Below are 19,645 nucleotides of genomic sequence, written 5' to 3'. Positions count from 1 at the left end.
AAGACTGATTCCTGCAGCTATTCTGGTAGATTGACTGAAATAAAAAGCAATAACAAAATTACAAGCTAATGTATTCTTCTCATACAGCCAAGCTGCACCTACAAAACTCTAGATTTTTCTTTAAAAAATGTTAGCAAGCAAATACAAAACTAGAGTTGTTTTAACATCTTGTCACAAACAAAACTTCCCTTGTGCCAGTCTGGCTGGCCACCACTTCTCAATCTCCTTGCACATACCAATGGAAGACTTCCATCCAGGTGGAAGAGAACCAATCTTTACAGCTATTTACCAACAGGCGTCTCCAGTACAGCCCCGGGATTTTATCCCCGGCCTCACACAGAGCAGAAGAAAACTGTAGCAGTGAGACCGAGCTTAAAGTATAGGGATGAGCGTGTTTGTCTATATACGTGTACATATCACAGAACGATGAAATTGGTGGCGCTGGGAAGAGACTTCCAGAGATCGTCCCGCCCTGCCAAGCTGGAGCAGGTTACAATGGAATGTGTCCACGTGGGTTCTGAATGTCTCAGAAAGGGAGAACGCCACAACCTCCCTGGGCAGCCTGTTCCAGTGCTCTGCCGCCCTCAATGTAAAGTTGTTCTTCCTGTTAAAGTGAAACTGCCTGCGCTTCAGTTTATGGCCACCGCTCCTCGTCCTGTCACTGGGCACCTGAAGAGTCTGGCACCTGCCTCTGCAACATTTACACGCATTAATGAGACCACCTCTCAGTATTCTGCTCTCCAGACTACACAGACCCAGCTCCCGCAGTCTCTCCTCACATACATAAATATGTAAACAATACATATATATATAAGCACACACACAAGTACGGCCCATGGGCAGCCGGGCCGCCGCCTGCAGCACGCACATCCCGGATCCCGCCGGGGCTCGGCCCCCCTACCCGGCTCCAGCCTGCTAAAGGTCCCCATCCCCAGCCGCATCCCAGCCCCATCTCCCGACCCCTGCGGAGATTCCCGCCAGGACGCTCGTCTCCTCCTCCCGACGTTAGCGCGGAGCCCTGGGAAGGCCCCACAGGGGACGGGAACATGGCGCGGGCAGGAGAAGGGGAGCTCGGCCAGCCCGCCCCAGCCAGACAGGGAAGGGAAGGACGGGACGGGAGAGAAGGGGAGCAGAAGGAAAGGAAAGGAAGGGAAGGGAAGGGGAGCGAGGCCCAGCCCGACACTCACCCGCGCCTCACCCGGGCTCCGCCATCGCGCCCCGCCCCGAGCCCCGCGCGCGCAGCGGCGCCAGGACGGCGGCCGGCAGAGGCCAGAAGAGCGCGGAGGGCGCGGCGCCGCCGCTTCGCCTCTGGGAGCGCGGCCTCACGGACTCTGCCTTGGTGTTAACTGGAAAACAGCAATCCCAGCAATCCTATCCAGTTAGAGCGCTTGCGATGCCGATGTATCTGATCCAAACGAGTGGTGAGCTACTCAATCCTCTTCTGGCCACAACGCGCTTTCTTTATTGTTATTTTTCATCGTTAATTTCCTCAAAATACAATGCTGGTAACAACTTTGCTGAACAGTGCAAATGATATCGGTCGAAATATTTATTGTCAGATGGCTGAAGCTCCTGGCACTGTTTTCCCCCAAACTTTCCTGACTGATATCCAGTAAAACACCAGTGTGGCTATTGGATGGCTGAGCAGATTAAGTGTGCAGTGTCCTTGGTGATCAAAGCATTGTAGAGAGCGAGCATATTATCATTGTTTTGGCTTTAATATACACAGTGAACCTAAAATGATTGTTTATATTGTGTCTTTAATATATTCTATTTTGAGGTGGTCAGCTTTGGAATGTAAAAGTCACAATTTCCTGTAGCTGCATTTCAAACATTAGGTTTCTCTCTTTAGAAGGAGCCTTTGGAATCAGCTTGTTCTTTCAAAAGCAGATTATAGTCTCCCTGGAACTGGAGGGAAAGTGAATGAAAACTCTGGGTGTATTCCATAATAGGCCTGTTGGTCCATTCACAGATAAAATGCAGCAGCTTCTAATTATGAGTATCATCTCCCTCTCCCTTTCCTTACCAACTTGTGCTTATTTTATATAATGGTTATCTGACAAATGCTCACAGGAAGAAAAAAAAGGGGGAAAAGAAAATGTGAACAAAGGAACAGGAGAGATTTAAAGAAGAGAACTGGGACAGAAAGAAATAAACACTTCACTTAAATCAGTCTTTAAGAACAAATCATTCTGAGCAGGACTGAGCACTATTAATATCACCCTGGTCTCATGATAGAGTCATTGTTACAGTTGAAGTTCCTGGTTTGGTCTTTGTTTAGGCAGACAAGTACTTTCCAGAGATGCTCTCAGTGAGACACTGTGTGATGTGTAATTTGTTACCTTTGTGGCATTTTTAGCCCAGGAGAGAATGGTGGAAAATATTTCAAAATGTGACCACGCTGATCTATTTCAGACCTTCTCCTGTGGAGTAAGAAACCTTTACTAGGTCAGTAGTAATGGTATCTATATTCCCAATCTGCATTTTAACTGCTGCCTGATAAGATTAGCGATTCTTTTCCTTTTTTCTTATCAGTTTCCCATGCTCAAACTATTTCACATGCAGTCCTTGAAATTCATCTTCTCTGTTCTGGGAGCCCTGCACTGCACTCACTCACAGCAGTCCCCACCATCCAAGGGTTTCTGCTTTGGTTAAACCCAACTGGGCACACATCAGTGCTGGTTTACAGCTGACTGAAAGAGCAAAGCACAGCCTGCAAGACACAACCAAAAATCTCCAAATGGCCAACACTGACAAGAACTAGTCATTAAGGGGAGGCAGTGATCTCCAAGAGCAGCTCCCAGGCAGGAATAACCCATGAGCCCCATACCTAGTGACATAAATAGGCCACGCTGATCAGTTCCAGCATGATCCGGCAGAGCCTTTACTTTGTCCCGCTGCCAAGAATTCATAGTATCAAGCAGCCCTTGTGCCAGCACAGCCCTGTTGTAGCTAGGATGTAACCACAAACTGGAAAGCACTCTCCCAGTGCTTTGGAAGCTGGCAAACCCAAACTGCTTTGTAGCACGTTCATAGTAACAAATGAACAGACAGCAGGTAGCACAGCAGGGAGGGAAGGGAGCAGACAATTCCCTACCACCTCCTGATGGTGGGAAGGAAGTTTATCCACATCTACCTGGGCAAACAGCTTTTTATGTGACAGTGGCTGGGAGTACACCTTCCAGTGCTGCCCTTCTCTGGGCTGGCAGCATGCATGCTCCAGTTCCCTGAGTGTCCAAGGAAGAGCTTTAGATGACATCCTTTCCTTGCTTCCTACTCTTCAGGGCTGGTAGACTTAAAGACACCAGCCTCAGGCTGGGTTACCAACTGAAGTCATAGGTTTTGCAGGAGTAGGTAGTTGGAAAAATACAAAAACTACTGGGAAATAAAAATCTGAATCTCAGTTTCAGGTCCTGGTTAGTAAAGATACATCATTAGTGGGTTTAGAGCACCTCTATGTATATGCTTAGGGAAGGAAAACAACCAGGGAGGTGAGGGCTCAATTTTTATATGGCAACTGTATCCTCTGATAACTAACATCAGTTCTGAGTGGAAATGGGTGGGAAGGTATTCAGAAAAAAATGAGGAGTCCTAAAGCAGACACAAGAAATTATTTTTTCTTTCCTCTATTCTTGAAATTTAGGACAGTGTGGCTGGTTATTTGTGAGCAACATTCAGTACTCAGAACTGGTAGCAATCCATTTTTTCCTGTTACATATGGCACTTTCTTCCTGTCAAGTTTTAGAAAGAAAATAGTGGGTAAAGAAACTCCCAGACTTAATAAAGGCCAAGCATTCTTCTGATCATTTCTTAGCTGTAGAGTAATTCCCAGGCAGGTATTACTTCAGCAAGAAAAGCAGAATGGGGGAATGAATTCTACTTGTTTATGCTTTGGTTAGTATCACTCCACTGACTTTGCTATACAGGCTCATGGTTCACTTAGTGTTGGGAATTGTTGGCTACAGGAACACAAATGGCATCATGCATTAACTCTGTTTCAAACAGGGGGCCAAAAAAGGACACACACTAAATGTGGTGCTTTGAAACACATAGCTGTTTCATGCTACAGAAAGTACCTCATACCTTCCATTCTTTCTGCAACAAAAATGTTCATGTCTGCATCAAGAGCCAGGTGCAATTTATTCTTTCAAGTCAAAAGGAATATAGTAACTGTTTCTTGTCATTTATAGGTGGATGAATTCTTACTGTAGGTTCCAGCATATTTACCTATTTTTTTTTCCCCCAAACTCCTTTCCTGTGTGTAAAGGAATAAGTAGTTGCCTATCATTCAGGCTGTGTTGACAGACTTTCCCAAAATCTTTTCCATCTGCTGGCAGCCAAGGAATGTAGCACATACAGGCCCCAATAAAACCTCCCTGGAACTAATACTTGTACACTGAATAATGTTGAGGCACACCATACTAGCCAGGAAGAGCAGGAATAAGCATTTTAACTGGCTGATTTTTTTATCCTGCACCTCAGCATATCCCAATTTTGTAAAGAAGATACAGAAAGCAGAAGGAAGAAGAGGGAGGAAATGACACAAAAACTAGTAATCAGTACTGCTCCTGATTCTAGGGGCAAATAAAAAAGTGCTTTTGGCAACTGGAGAATAGAAGAACTGAGAACAGGGAGGTACAGCAGATATTTATTGCCACCTCTGCTTCAAAGGGAGATCAGAGAATACAGCCATCTAGCCCTGCTTGATTATTTATTAAGAATATAGAGAGGACCTTTGTAATCTTCCTTTCAGTACTGCTGTGTTTGAATATGTACAAGTGCACAGAGAAAGTAATAGCCTTCTCCTAGTGTGCAGGAAGTTGACAAGACACAAATGACTTGCTCAGAGGCACAACATTTAAGCAATCAACCATATTACTGTGATTTTATTATCTTGATGATTTTTTTCTTTTTTTGCAGTTGGTGGATGGGTGTGTATCTAAAAAGGTGCAGCACCAATACCAGAAAAGAAGCACAAGTTCATAAATAAAGGTCTGGCACAAGGGACTGTTGGAAGTGACTCAGGAAAACACAACTTCTTTTCAAAGCTACTATTAGGAAACTTCTGGAGAATTATCAGTAGGCAGGTTAAGCAGATCCTCAACTATTGCTTTCATGTGATTTATTCCTACAATAACAGCATTTCTATGAAGCTTGCAAGGACTCTGCTCCTAATTCATGAGAGGGAATAAATAAACTTGTATTATCCCAACTTGTATTATCTGGATCACCTGCTGTGTCTCTTAACATGTGTCTTTTATTCTTGTTTCACTCTTGCTTAAAAAAACCCACTGAACTTATTGTTGGCATCATAAAAAAATGGGATTGAAACTATCTGATGTCAAATGAGTGTTTTCACTAATAATGAAAACATTAACAGGTTTTAAGAAACAGTATGACAGGCACCAAGAGTAAGAAAAATTTAAATAGCTGTATACAAATCTAAAGTCTTTAAAAAATTTCATTTTTATTGATTCATTACCATACAAAATTTATTCAAATTACATCCATTTGAAGTGGTAAGATCACAGCTAGAGAACATGTCACCCTTTAATAAATCTATTTACAAAACTCACCATAAAAGCTTTTTTGTTGGTTTTTTCCTTTTTTTTTTTACAGTATTTTACAGAGGTTTGTTTTGTTTTTTTTTTTTTAAACTAGCATACAATGCAAAGCTAAATTAGATTAGTTATTTGCCCACACACACTGGGACAAGTGTTTAATTTGTACAAAAAGAAGATGGTCTGCATTAGTCTTCATTTTCTCTTCCCTCACAAAAGTGCCCCTTTGCCTTACAAATCTTCATGCTCACACAACTTTTATTTTCCTCTTCCACAAGACGAAAACTTTAAATACTACAATTTTATTTACAGATCCACATCTAAAAAAACTCTTAAAAAATTACAAACCAGCTAGAAAATATTCTGGCAGTGTTTACAAATTAATTCTATTGTACAAAACTGCTAGATAACTAAAGTGTGAGTTGAGAACATATATCAAATTAAATACAACTGCTGAATGATCTATGCAAACATTTGTACATATAAACACACACTTAACACTGTTTAACAGTTCTTTATGTGTTGCCCTTTATACATTTGTTATATTCCAAAACCCACACAGTCATACAGTTTCCTCATTAGTACTGTGACTTCTTGCCTTTTCATGTGTGAGCTTTCATAGCAGCAACTCAATGGTACCAGAAAACCTGCATACATAATATTCTACTACAGTACAAATAGTACTAATTTTCTGAGTTATGTCAGATAAGCACAACTGTAATGCAAACAAAAAGATTATATGGGCATCATCTAATCAACATTACATTAATTTAGCCCAGAACATGGCAAAATATTTTACACTCAAGAAAAAAAAAATTATTTAAGACTTCTTAGAATTCCTCTGACGTTCAAAAAAATAAATATTGGTACTATACTATACTAGCAAAGATCTTCAAAAAATAAATGCAATTCAGTTGATGTGGTACTTACAGTTATGTACTTTGGAAAAAAATTAGTTCCATTTTGCTGGCGAAGAGAATTATAAAAAGCTGTAAGCAGAGGAAGCTAACCCACTGAGATAAATATGATATATTGAACAAACAAAGCTTGGCATAAGTGTTTTCCATAGAGGGAAAAACCCACAGTGCATCTCTAGTAGGCACTTAACATGAAGCCCCACTTAGTACCACAAAAATTCCTGTACCAGTTCTAATGCACACTGGGGGCAGTAAAATTGAACTGTGCATTTTCGTTCTAGTTTAAAAAAAAACAACCAACAAAAACTACTTTCACACACACACGCACACACACAAGCATTTTTAAAAATCTGCGATTACTACGAGAAGTGGCAGAACTTTATACTTTTCAATATCTGCAATATACACTACATTTACAGTGTATTTTCTTTTCTTTAAAAGCTTTTAAGGACATAAGTATTTGACCTCATAATGAGACATATACACAGCTCAAAATGAGCATTATGACAGCAATTTAAACATTCCCACAAGTAGCTGAAGAATCCCATTCCACTCTTTTGCATTACTTCATATTTACGTTCACTGCATGTACAATCCATGTTGTGACACTCAAAAGACATGCATTCTCTGCAGAAGGCACGACCTGAAATACTATTACAAAATTGTTATTTAGGACTAGACCAGTTCATGAAGCCCTTCTCCATAAGCCCACTTGTCATGGAAAGCAGAGACTGGGGGAGTGTGGAGACAAAACTCCTACGGTCACCTGCTTGCACCTGCTGACTTGCAAGGCACTGGAGATTGGGGTCAAGGAGAAGGCTCTGCTGTAAAAGCCCTCTGTTGTTTCTTATGCTTTTATAGGGAGTATTCATTTAAAATATCAGCACTGTTCAGGAGCCTAGTTTATTTAATAATGCTATTTTATGGTAAGTAGAGGACAACTCTGAATGACGGCAGGTTTTTTGATTCCATTAAAAACATAGTTTAGATATGGACAGCACTTAAGACAATCAGCTGTATATAAATTCATCCATCAGTGAAGGAAGTTTCTCTAAATCATAAGCATCAAAGAGGTCACTGATGCCTTCTTCATCCCCAAGGCTCAGCAAATAATCTTCCTGAAGCAGAGGAGGCAGCAAATTCACAAATGGTCCTTCAAAGTTTGAGGGAATTTGGTCCTCAGTCTGCTGTAGAAGGTTGGCTGGAGAAGCCAATGGAGAGATTGTTGCCATATTTACTGAGCAGTCACCTTGTCCTGAGTTAGCAGAAGCCACTTCTGTGACAGGAGAGAGAGAAAAAAAAAAATAAAAGATGCCACATTTAATCTCAGTAGAAATATCAGACAAATCAAAGCAACCACTGCATGCCTTTCATAAATGCCTTTCATAAAGCATCATCTCAACAATTAAAAATTGGCCTCCACATAATTTCTAGCTTGATTTTGATATGTTACAAAGGGGTTCTCAAAAATGATCATGTTGCTATCATCTCTGACTTTGCTATTAAAAAGTTACCTTACAAGATTTAAACAATTGGGAAATAAACCAAACATAGTGAGATGCCCACTTTTCAGTGGAGCCCACAGTAAAAAAAGAGAATTTTCTAAGTACCAGATGTCATCAGTGAAGCAATGTAGCTTCACATTTACCCATACACAGAGATTTCTGCCTCTTATGTTGAGATGGATCTTTACTGCTACTGTCTTACTTGAAAACTTAAAAGGAACAAGATTGGTTTTTTCTTCAGTATTAGACAGACTTTGATTACATACAATATGCAAATAGGAAACTTAGTTTAAACAAATGATGCAAAGGAAAACTTATTTCCAACTGCATAAACCAGAAACATATAGTGAAAAACTGACACCTTAGCTTTTAATTTCTTAGAAAAATAAAGCCAAAGAAAAAGAGCTGGAAATCCAAAGTCCAAAGTGAAACCTTGAATGTGAGCTTGAAGAAAGGCCATTAGTATGGCAAAGAAATAATTTTACCTTTGGAAATGGTTTTGGAAATATTCCCATTGTGGTCCTGACTGTAAGTTTTCATTGGACTGAGGGCATCGTTTTCTTCTGGGCACAGATAAACTTCAATAGGTCCTTGAGTACTAGATAAATGTATCAATGCACTCTGCTAACAAAACAAACATCAGAAGGGTGTCACACCAATGAACACAACAGAATATTGATGATACTGAGTAAATTCTTACTACGTTGTGTCTGAGTACAGTTTTACCAATCAAAAGAACCTGAGAAGAACACCCAGCCTTTTTTTTTTTCCCAAGATGTGAAAGGTTGGCTGATGCATCTTGCAGACCAGAACATAATAGTTTTTCCCACTGTAGTGCACAAATCTCAAAAATCCCACCATTTTGCATGTCACATCATAAGGAGGGAGGTATAAAGGATTAAACTCCAAACATTTTCTTATAACCACAATAGCCTGGAGCATCCTGATAGAATGGAACTGTGGGATGCAAGTCACAGGCTTTATTATTATTCATAACAATAATATTGGATGCATTTCTGTAAATGCTTCTGCTTTAAAAAGATGCCAAAACATCCTTCCCACTCTCCCAAAAGCCTTCAGCACTTACTCAGCTGTACTCAAATATCTAAATATAAGTTCACCTATTCATCAGGCAACATTTCCAAATAACAAAAGAACCCCAAACCAGATGCCATTTTCTTCACCCAAACTACTTATGTAAGTCCTTCTGCCCCCTCAAGGCAGTGATTTCGATGGTGCTTCTGAATAGGAGCTGCTAATTTGTTGCAAGAAGTTACCTTTTTCTTAGCTGCCAAACACTGGTGCAATACATCAACATGACCCAGACACAGAAAACCTGCAAAGCTGCTCTTTGCATTATGATGGAGAATCATAAATTACTCTGGTTATAAATAAACCTGCTGCTGCTGTATTGCATCAATAGTTTTCTAAAAGGCATAAATATAGGCATTAGGTACCTCTTTGCAGACTTGTTTAAAATACTTCCTTTTGTGCCCTTTGACAAAATGTTCCTCTTATTATTTGGGTTCTGACAGTTATGTAACATAATAGACAGCATTTACAAATACAGAGAACAGCAACTGAATGGGGGTTTGCCAGGGAAGAGAAAACAGTTAAGAGTACTTAGGGCAATGCTACAGATAATTAGAAAAAAAGGAGTTTGGAAGAGCAGGAGTTGAAGAAGGAAGGTACTATTGAGTGACTGAGGTATGCAGAAAAAGAACACTGAAATGTAATTGCATGTGACAGAAAGAAATAGGACCTTACTGCCTGAAGCTGAAAATTAAATAAGGTAGGTATAGAGGATAAGGGAGGTCTAAGCACTAATTTTAATGACTGTGTGCATCTCTCTCTTCCTACCTGATTTCACTGAATTAAAAATCAAAGCATAATGCCCAGGGGAAAGAAACAGGACAGCAAACAACAATAACAGTATATATTTATGAATACTGAAGAAATACACCTTTTTCTCACTGCAGCAAAATGATTTATTCTTCCTGCCAAAACCTGCAACAAGGTTCAGAGGGGAAAGTAAGGACAAAGCCAATGAAAAGAAAAAAAAGAAGAATGGAAACCATAATGGGTATAAGCAAGTGAAGAATAATCTTAGAGAAAAGAAGTGACAAGGAATCCAGAATCTGTTCCTGCCCACATGGCAGCAGGTATGGCTGAGCTCTCTGGCACAGTGTAGGGATGAAGGATTAATGCACAGGTATGAACAAAACATTAGCAGTGTTTGTTGGGTTAGCCCCATCTCTAGTGGCTCCTGGAGTGGAGAAATCAGGTACATTTTTTGAATCTGTAAACCAGTGCTTCCTGTCAATCACTCCCACTTGCCCAACATACTTGGGTCTCTCTTCACAAGTGAGAATTAAAGTGCCAATGAAGCAAAGATGATTATAAAAAAAGGAAGGGCAAGAATGTGCTCCAGGAGTACTAGGAGTAAAACACAAATTTCTACAATAACTGTAATACTTCAGAAAAGAAATTCTTACGCAAAGACATGTTTCAATAAATTAAGATATTAGTTATATGAGTCGTCAAGATGCTTAAGGCATTGAGTTATCCATTAATGCTTTAACTAAAATAACAAAGCTGAATTTCTTGTGAAAGATTCTGTTACAAACCAAGAATATTTCAATTGTCAGGAAAGATTTTTTTCTCTACATAAAGCACAGCAAAATAGAGTATCTGTAAATAGTGTGGAATACTCTGAAGAAATCTGAAAGTGAATGAAAAGGAAAAAATAATGATTGTTCTGTGCAAATTTATTTTTAAAGTTTCCCCTTCCTTTTCTACAGGAACACCCCTAACATTTGCAAGAATATAGGACTGTATACCTGGGTACATATCACAGTAAGACTCAGGAGATGCTGCATCTGTAGAAAAATTATCTATAATCTGGCAGAAAATGCCAGGTCATCCTTACCTCCACTGGATCAGGCACTTCAAGTCTTGTTTCTGGAGGAGCTTTCACAACTATAACAGTTTGGTCTTTAAGGCCACTAATTTTTCGAATATCTTGATATGTCACATAAGCTAATGTAATCACTGTTAAGGAATTTTCCATCCCAGGTTACAATACACTCAGACTGCTAGAAAAGACAGAAGTCTTTGAATTGTTTTTCCATTTTCTCATACAACTCAGCTCTTAGCCCAAGGTTTTCTGCTTTCTACACTGTGATTGCCACAAAGCCCTATGAGAACTTTCCTTTGATGTAACAGCTGGGGCCATTACTCAGTGAACAAAAGGGATTCTCTGAGCTGAGTGCTTCTCTACTCCTCTTTATGCAGGAAACAACATAAGGTTCAACAACTTGAAATTACTCACAGACTGCATGAAGCAAAAATTTTTATGCACTTGCCATCAAAATGCAGAGAGCTGAAAACCACTGAAAGGTGTATAGGAATTTATAGATGCATGCTATAGAAGTGCATGCACAGTGTCATGGAATCACAGAATGGTTTGGGCTTGAAAGGACCATAAAAAACCATTTAGTTCCAACCCCTCTGCCATGGGCAGGGACAGCTTTCACTACCCCAGACTGCCCAGACCCCTATGCAACCTGGCCTGCAGCAATTCCAGGGATGGGGCACCCACAACTTCTCTGGGCAACTTGTCCCAGTGCCTCACCACCATTACCATAAAGAATTTCTGTCTAACATTTAATCTAAACCCACTTTCTTTCAGTTTAAAGCCCTTGTTCTGTCACTACATGTCCCTATAAACACTCCATCTCCAGCTCTCCCACAGACACCCTTTAGGTACTAGAAGGTGCTATAGAGTCTCCTTGGAGTCTTCTCCAAGATGACAAAAATCCTAATTTCAGTTTAAATTTGAGAACATTTGCAAACATAAATATATAATACATAGAACATATATAAAATATATATAAATATATAAACATTTATGCAACATTCATATATTTATATATTAATTTATATTGTATAAAATTTTTAAAGCCTGTCTAAACAGCTACTTTAAACCTCCAGAGTGCAGAATGTCAATTTCTGCATAAGCACAGAATAAATATGAATATTTTGCTGTTCTACATGTATTTGTCAAAATGCCAGTGTTTTGGAGGTTACTAATGGTGAAGCCTCACATATTCATGTAACTGACATGTCAAAGTGCTTTTGGCTGTGAAAAGAACTGTGAAATGGCCATGACCACATGCATACAGTTCTAGCTCTTTATTTTTGTCATCTCTGAGGTACCTGGCACAATGTTTATGCCAGAGAAATAAAAAGCCTGACTTATTATACTTTTTGGTGGTGTGAATGTGGGCTGTTGCTGAGCAGTACAACAAGACTGACTGCCCAAGCTCCAATACATCTTGCATCTATCTTGGATCAAACGGGTCAAGGGGCAAAGGGACAGGTCTGTCACCAAATGGCTTTTATCACTTGTCAAGGTTTGCAAAGGCAGAGTTCATCCCCACAGGATTCAGTGCTACAAAAATAGAGAATTGTCATGTTCAGCTTTTTTCTTGCTTGTGTCTCTTCAAGGATTATGCTCTTGGCTGAAGGCAGTGCTGATCCTACCCCTCATGCCACTTGGTGATCTTTGGTTACATCAAAATGTCTATGAAATCCATTCAAAGGACAATGCCCACATCAAGTACTTTTTACTGGTACTCCCATAGTTACTTCCTGTCCTTCAGAACAGAGAATAAATCCACTTTATTAGATGCTATTTAAACCCTACTTATTATATATAGTAATAAGTTTTCACATCAGCATTTAATAAAATGCTTTCTTGTGTTGCTAATGGGTGGGAAATATAAGGAAAATTACTACTGGTTAATAACAAAGGTAATAAACAGCCAAAATAAGTCATATGAACCTTATGTAATTTAGTATTGCTATTACATTAAATATTTCAGCCTAAGGAATTTTGAGAGTTAATAAAAATTTTATCTGTGTTTTATTATAGATTCTCTAACCAGAGGAATGTGCAAATTTATTGGAAGTTTCAGACTAACCCAAATCCGAACTTTATTTTTCTCTCTGTAATATATATATATATATATATATAGGTTTAAAGTGAAATAAATAAAAAATAATGACTAAACAAGTCTGTTACCTTATCTCTTCATGCCTTTATAATTTCTGAACACATAAAACTGTGGTTTTCTCTAGGCTTGAAAAAAACACAGGGCTATTGGATATTGTCGCTCATTAATCAGTAAAGGTTCTTGTTTCTACTCTATGTGAACATAAATGTTAACAGTCTCCTCTATGTATCACCTCTTCTGTTTTTTCTTTTCACATTCCAGAAACATTACAGGTTCAAGCTTCTTAAGTAGCTTTTATATCAAACTACATCAAAACCTTTCCAAGTTCTTGAAGCTTCCGATGCTTTCTTTCTGTGACATCGCACAGGGGAAGTCTCCTCAGCAAGGAGGCTGAGCACCTTTGGGGTTTTGGGAAAAAGGATATCTCTGATTCTCTGAGTCCTCCGTTAGCAGCTTGAGGTCCAGGGTACAGCTTTGGATTAGCTCATCCAGTTTCTTCTCTTCCTGAGTCAGTTCAGTCACCTCCTTGGTGAGGCCCTGGCGCTGTGCTAGCATCCCGCCGTCCTCTGACAGACTGCAGCCCCTGCAGACACAGAGAAGGAAGACACCCCGTCAGCTTCTGGGACACTTGACCCTACACCATGGCAAAGGGGAGACAGAGACAGGATTTTACACTGCAGATCAGGTTCTTACTCCTTTCTCCCTAAGTCCACCCCTAGCGAGTCAACATGAACGATGCTTTCCAGAAAAAGCAGCTTTTTATCACAACAACACATTTTGGAACTCCCACCAAGATGCAAGAGTTGAATATCTCTAATTACTTCCAAAATCTTGTTTCTAACCATGGCTCAAAAAAAACCCAAAAAAACCAAGGAAGGCAGGAGGTAGAGACACATACCTAAAACTTACTCCACATGCAGAAGTAAATTAATTAATCCAGTTTTCAAACAAAATGCCAGTTTCTAATTTACCCAACAAATGCTTTTTATAAACTTTTCTTAACAGAAAAATAGGACTTTATCCTGGTGGAAGTCATTTTGGATGATTGCTTGGAGCAAAGTGTTAGAATGAAAGGTGAGAGAAGGAAAAACACTGCTGCCCTATGGTAGTGAAATCAGCCAGCAGGGATGGAAAAGGATAATGAATACTTACATCCACTGAATGTTGTTTTTGGATTTTTTCTTAATGAGATGGATGCCTTCCAGTACATTGGTGATATCGTAAATCCTCCTTTTTTGCACCTTGAGGACCTCTGCCGCTCTGTTCAAATCTAAGACCCCATCAGGAGATTGGCTCAGCAACTGAATGAACTTCTTTGTAAGAAGGCCAAGGGATGTATCATACCGAGTCTTTTCTGAAGGAGATTTTGGAGCTTGGAAGGAAAAGTAAAGTCAAATCAGTTTTTTTCTCATTTTGGTTTCGAAAGCAGCAACCAAAAATGAAATTATATATATCTCACAGTTACTTCTTTCATTTTAACTAAAGAAATCTCTCATACCTCTGCATTAAGACACAAGTATTTGTATTTCAAGATGTACTTTTCCAAAAGTCACAGGTACATGAGCAAATATATACGTTTTTTAAAATGCAAATTTTTCCAGTAATTTTTTCCAGTCTGACAGATACATATAGCAATATTCTGCTTAGGCTTTTACTATGTGAATACATAATAGTATTTTTAGTATCTATTTATCCTGGCAGCAAACCCAAAAAATCCCCTGTGACTCTCCTTCATCAGACTGATAGCCAGCTTTCATCAGGGTTTGATTTTCCCCTCATGTGAGATAAGTGCTTCATATGCAATTAAGCAGGACTTAGGTGTACTTCAGGGGGTGAACAGAATGACAGATTCCATCAGTGTCAGACTCCACAGCTTGAGAAAACTCAAGTGAATTAGAGGAGATTGATGTAAAATACAATTTATAATCATCATTGCTCCATAACCAAGCAATGCTCAAACTGGGAGAGAGTATCCATATCTTCTAAATTAGAAGTCAGCAAATGGCTTGGACCAATTCATGGTTTCCATGCACAAATACATGCAATATACTGAACAGATGGGCTTTTAAAAGTTTAAATACTTGGATCAGAATGATTTCTAATTCTAAGTGCTTGAGGCCTTTCTGTCAAGGGAAATGAGCCAGCCATTATTACAACTCTGCTGGGCTGGTACATCTCAAACCCTTCCTTTGCTTCCAGTATTATGCAGGATGAAAGTTGGGCTGATGTGGTGGTTTTTTCCATATCTGCAAGGGTCAGGTCATACATTAAACTGCAGAAGTCAGTCAAAATTGGAAATCCCACCTAAGACTGAACTTTTAGATAACCCTGAAATATTTTGAAGAATACAACAGCTTTTCAATGAAAACCAGGACGTTGCATCTTTGCAAAGAGAACCAGCTAGCTGGATTTCTTTGGGTAGATTCAGGGCTTGTCTGGAAATGGAAGAATATTCATAGAAAGGCTTGGGTTGGAAGTGGAACTTAAAGATCATCTAGTTCCACCCTCCCTGCCATGGATAGGGACACCTCCCACTAGACCAGATTGCTCAGAGCCCCTTCCAGCCTGGCCTTGAAACACTTCCAGGGATGAGGCATCCACAGCTTCTCTGGGCAACCTGTTCCAGTGCCTCACCACCCTGTGAGGAAAGAATTTCTTCCCAACATCTCATCTAAATGTCATTCACATCACTTACATGACCTTGTGAGTTTAGAGCAAGGGTGGTTGGTTTGTCTGGGTTTTGTTGGGGTCGAGAAAAGAGTGAGAGAATCAGAATGATAATGGCAAGAAGTGACTGTACTCCCATCTAAAATGGCTTGTGCTCCTCATCATGCACCAAATTCTTTGTACAGGCTTATCAATGCTGCAGCAGCATTCTATGCACCAAACAGTACTGAATTTCTACAAGAATCCACTTCAATTTAAAATAGGCTACATTTAGTTTAATGAAGTTTAGTTTCATTAAATTTACTGTGGTTGTTTAACTCCTACATTCAACTAATTTCACCTTTCCTATCTGCCTCAACAGAAACCAGCAGACTAGTGAGCAAGGACCCCTTGGCACCTCTTGCTCTGACATCACTACCACTGCTGCCTCAGCCCTCTCCTTGCCCCATCTGGCTCCCTCTACCAGCCTAACTCTCCTGCTGAAACCCTACAAACAAGACAGCAAGGCTATAGCCACCAGCTTCTGCTGCAAGAAGCCCACTGCCCAAGGCTATGCAGATGTGCAAAAATTAGAGCAACTAGGCAGTGGCAGCATCCAGAGCACACTGCAGGGACAGAAGGCAGCTCGGATGCCACAAAGAGGATTTATCTGCAGTGCTGCTAGAATTCTTTGCAAATCCCTGCCCAGGGAAAGAAGCCCTGGCAGCCAGCTGCTCTAACTCCAGCAGTAAAGGAGGAGGCTGCCCTGATGAGCCTTGCGTAATAACCGTGCATTCCATCCCATCAAGCCACCTTCACTCTTCACCATCCACCTCTCTAAGCATCCCAGCATCATGTCCTTGGCTGAAGGGGAGGCCCTGGGCAGAGAGAATGCAGGCTGCCCAGCAGGCAGAGGGACACATTGGCACCAGGAGCCTCTGCAGCCTCTTAGCAGCTCTGCAACAAGCCCTGCATGCTGCAAACCTGCTGCCCATTGCCTGGCTGGAGGTTTGAGTTTGTTGCATACATATCTGTGTGAGGACTGCAATAAACACACTCTAAGCTAGGTAATGCAGGCTGATGACAGCATATTACAAGTTCCCTTACTTTTTGGACTATCTGGACTTCTTGTTGCAGCTCTTCCTTTCCCCTTTGGAGTCTTCAGTCCTTCCGCAAGATACTGGTGGCCACTTTCTCCAAGCTCCAGCCTTCGTTTTGCCTGTTAAAAAAAAGATTTTATTTTTTAAATGGTGGATTGTTAAGAAGATATTTCACTTTATCAAACACAGTTTTGGGACTATAAGAAAGGCAGAGTGGTGAACTTTTCACAGCAAGGTATCAGTACAGATGCATAGCCCATGTGCATCACAATGGAATCCGAATATTTACTGTAATCCTCAGGTGGACTTAAGTATGTCACCCAAAGGCTAGGCTGATGGGGTTTTTATTTGAAAATTCAGCAACTTTTTCGATTTGAAAAGCTGAGTGACAATTGCATGGTGTATTTCAGTCGGGTCTGGATGTTCTTGAATACAAATAAAAGACTTCGGTCCTTACTTGAGTTGAGAAGGTTTCATTTAAGAAAAACAAGGACAGCCTCTCAAGCACCCACATGTATGAACACACAAAGCTACATTTCCATTGAAAAACTCCTTATATCCACATTTGTGCAAAACTAGTGCAAGTTATATTTTTCCCTTCACTATCTGAGAGGATGGCTTTGAGGGGACCAATAATTTCCACTATGAACTTCCCATCAGTGAAATATATGACACGACACCAAGAGCAGCATTGGACAAGTCTTCTCTCAAAAACTTGTCCTCATCGAAACCACAACCACCACATTAATTTCAAATTAACTAGCACATGTGCTGCCTGAATAAAGGTAAGGTGGAGCAAAAGTAGTACTAGATAATGCCTGAAAATCAGCTAAATGTTCAGCTCAAAGGAAAGCTGTGCATATCTTGAATAAAGAAAATTAGTGAATGAAATCGGTAAACTTTGCAACGTGCAGACAAACTGCAATGAAAACCACCACCAATATGAATTCTGTTCCTAGACAGAAACACAATATACTATCTTTGGAAACAATTCTATACCCTTCCCTGCCACTCAGGTTACTGAAATTAAATCAGGGGATACTTGTTATCCTAACAATAGAAAGCACATTACGTGGAAGACACAGGAAAAAGAAGAAGTTTTATGTCTAATCAAGTTTAGACAAATAACTGTTTTGAAGAATGTTGTTTATTCAGTTAGGTAGAGTAATTCAGAGTACATTATTTGCCTGCTTTTTAAGATTCACCCCACAGGGCTGGATAATGTCTTGCTCCTCAGTGAACCAAGACAAAGCAATACATTCTGCTGTGGAGCTGTAGACAGGTATTTCTGTATTGTGGATTTGTCTTATGGACTCTGCTTTGGATCTGTGACCAACAGAAGGCTATAAATAAATTAATTTATATACATTTATTTATGGATAGCTAAACAACATCTTTCTGTCAGACTCTGCTTGCAAACCTCAAACTTATTAAAAGGCAAGTTAAAGCACATGGAACTCATACAAGCCCATGGTGTAAAAGCACGTGCAGAGCACTCAAGCCACTCTCCTCCACATTTTGTGCAAAGGGGCATAAAATTCCTGGCAACAGGGCAAAACTGAACTGCATCCTTCCATCCAGCACAGGCACCACACTCCCAGCAGACCACTGGTAGCAGCTTCTAATAGCATGAAACACCTCTGCTCTGTTCAACTGTAATCCAAGGACACAGATTTCTAAAAGGTCAAGTGTTAACAAAAGCACCAAGCTAATACATTTAGCCAACGTAATTGGATTAAATTAAGATTACAGCTATTCCACAGGGAGAAATACATTTAACACTTTTTTTTATGTAAGTGTTTTTCCACCCTGAGAACTGTAAGAGCAAAGGAAGGAGGGGTGAAAAGGGAACAATTCAGGGCGTGGGAAGACTAGGCCAAAGGGATACAATTAAAGATAAAAGAGAATCTCAAAACCAGGTGTGAGAAGGAGGGGCAATGCTTAGGACGTAAAATCCAGAGATTTGCAGCTCTCTCCATCAGAAGAGAAACTTAGGTTTGGATTATACATCAAAACTTTTTGTCTCAACTTGTTTGCAAGACACAAACAACAGTATTTTGCCTCTGCTTTTGTGGTTAAAGACTTATGTAAGTTTTTCCCGTGAACTTCAAATAATCAGAGAGAACACAGACAGCATCCTTGGGCTGCACAGAGCAGCAAAAGCCTGCCTGCATGTGCTGGGGCTGGTACAAACAACACACACTTGTCAGGCTCACCAGCATGGTGCACCTACAGACAGTGCAGGGCTAGTGAAAAAAATACCACATGACATGGAGAGCTCTACAAGATAGCTGGTTTTTAGGGTACAAGAAACCTGAGAGATATATAAAGCAAAATATTTCAGTGGAGTTTAAAAGATCCTGATTACTGACAGGCAATTTTAGGAAACCCTGAGGAATGTTTCATTTCAGGCCAGATGTTACACGTCACTCAGCAAGTGCTCGCTTCCCCTTCCTGTCTTACAAACTTCAGAACTGATAAGATGCAGGACTGAAGTGGTATATTCTATTTCTTCTTTCATGAATTACAGATTAAAAATTTCCTAGTGCTGTTTTGTTTGCACCAGAAATCCTTGGTGACTCACAGTTTCTCTCCCATCTCCAAAATTATTCACAGTGCCTTCTGATATCTGGCTTCTCTTCAGAAAGATCTGTGATCAGCAGAATTAGTGATTTATCTTGATTTATTTCACTTATTTTTGCTACAGCACTATATTCATTATTTTCACTATTTATACAAATTAGTATTATCTGTCCTCATTGCATTACTTGATCAATCATAGCATGCACAAACCGTCTGACACAGTATGAGGGACCTGCTAAGAAGTAACAGGCCAAAGGACACCACCACAAAGCACAGGGATGGATAGGAAGCAAAGGGACTAAAAATTTCTCAGTG

The 19,645-nt window shown here is 40.1% G+C and overlaps 3 protein-coding genes across 6 annotated transcripts in view; 1 reads left to right on the top strand and 2 right to left on the bottom strand.

Annotated features, from left to right (window-relative positions):
• The window catches only part of CDKAL1 (CDK5 regulatory subunit associated protein 1 like 1), a 376,336-nt gene extending 375,079 nt beyond the window's left edge, over positions 1–1,257 (bottom strand). Inside the window, exons 1-2 of one of the 3 annotated variants that reach the window (XM_056482896.1) lie at positions 1,188–1,227; positions 237–691 (exon numbers count right to left, since the gene is read on the bottom strand). The gene's annotated coding sequence lies outside the window, so the exon portion shown is untranslated. Of the gene's footprint in view, positions 1–236; positions 692–1,187 lie in introns of all 3 variants that reach the window. The other 2 variants (XM_056482895.1, XM_056482897.1) reach the window with 2 other exon arrangements.
• LOC130248804 (translation initiation factor IF-2-like) lies at positions 427–6,282 on the top strand. The gene is made up of 3 exons (XM_056482824.1): positions 427–510; positions 1,010–1,421; positions 4,921–6,282. The coding sequence occupies exons 1-3, from the start codon at positions 427–429 to the stop codon at positions 4,941–4,943; spliced, it is 519 nt and encodes a 172-aa protein (XP_056338799.1). The 3' UTR covers positions 4,944–6,282.
• A 499-nt stretch (positions 6,283–6,781) lies between these two features.
• Positions 6,782–19,645, bottom strand: part of E2F3 (E2F transcription factor 3) — a 39,321-nt gene continuing 26,457 nt past the window's right edge. Inside the window, exons 2-7 of one of the 2 annotated variants that reach the window (XM_056482899.1) lie at positions 16,755–16,866; positions 14,154–14,373; positions 13,426–13,584; positions 10,913–11,027; positions 8,469–8,607; positions 6,782–7,754 (exon numbers count right to left, since the gene is read on the bottom strand). In XM_056482899.1, the coding sequence (XP_056338874.1) occupies positions 7,489–7,754; positions 8,469–8,607; positions 10,913–11,027; positions 13,426–13,584; positions 14,154–14,373; positions 16,755–16,866 (1,011 nt within the window). In that variant the 3' untranslated portion in view covers positions 6,782–7,488. The remainder of the gene's footprint in view (positions 7,755–8,468; positions 8,608–10,912; positions 11,028–13,425; positions 13,585–14,153; positions 14,374–16,754; positions 16,867–19,645) is intronic. The other variant, XM_056482900.1, reaches the window with a different exon arrangement.

Source organism: Oenanthe melanoleuca, chromosome 2, assembly GCF_029582105.1.
Source record: "Oenanthe melanoleuca isolate GR-GAL-2019-014 chromosome 2, OMel1.0, whole genome shotgun sequence".
NCBI lineage: Eukaryota > Metazoa > Chordata > Aves > Passeriformes > Muscicapidae > Oenanthe > Oenanthe melanoleuca.
This window is presented reverse-complemented; position numbering and strand designations above follow the sequence as displayed.

Excerpts from the sequence above, each read along its gene's own strand:
- LOC130248804 (XM_056482824.1), top strand. The coding sequence starts at position 427 with ATGAAATTGGTGGCGCTGGGAAGAGACTTCCAGAGATCGTCCCGCCCT. Across the intron at positions 511-1,009 it reads TTACAATGGAATGTGTCCAC|CGCGGAGCCCTGGGAAGGCC; the intron begins GTGGGTTCTGAA and ends TCCCGACGTTAG. Across the intron at positions 1,422-4,920 it reads GTATCTGATCCAAACGAGTG|TTGGTGGATGGGTGTGTATC; the intron begins GTGAGCTACTCA and ends CTTTTTTTGCAG.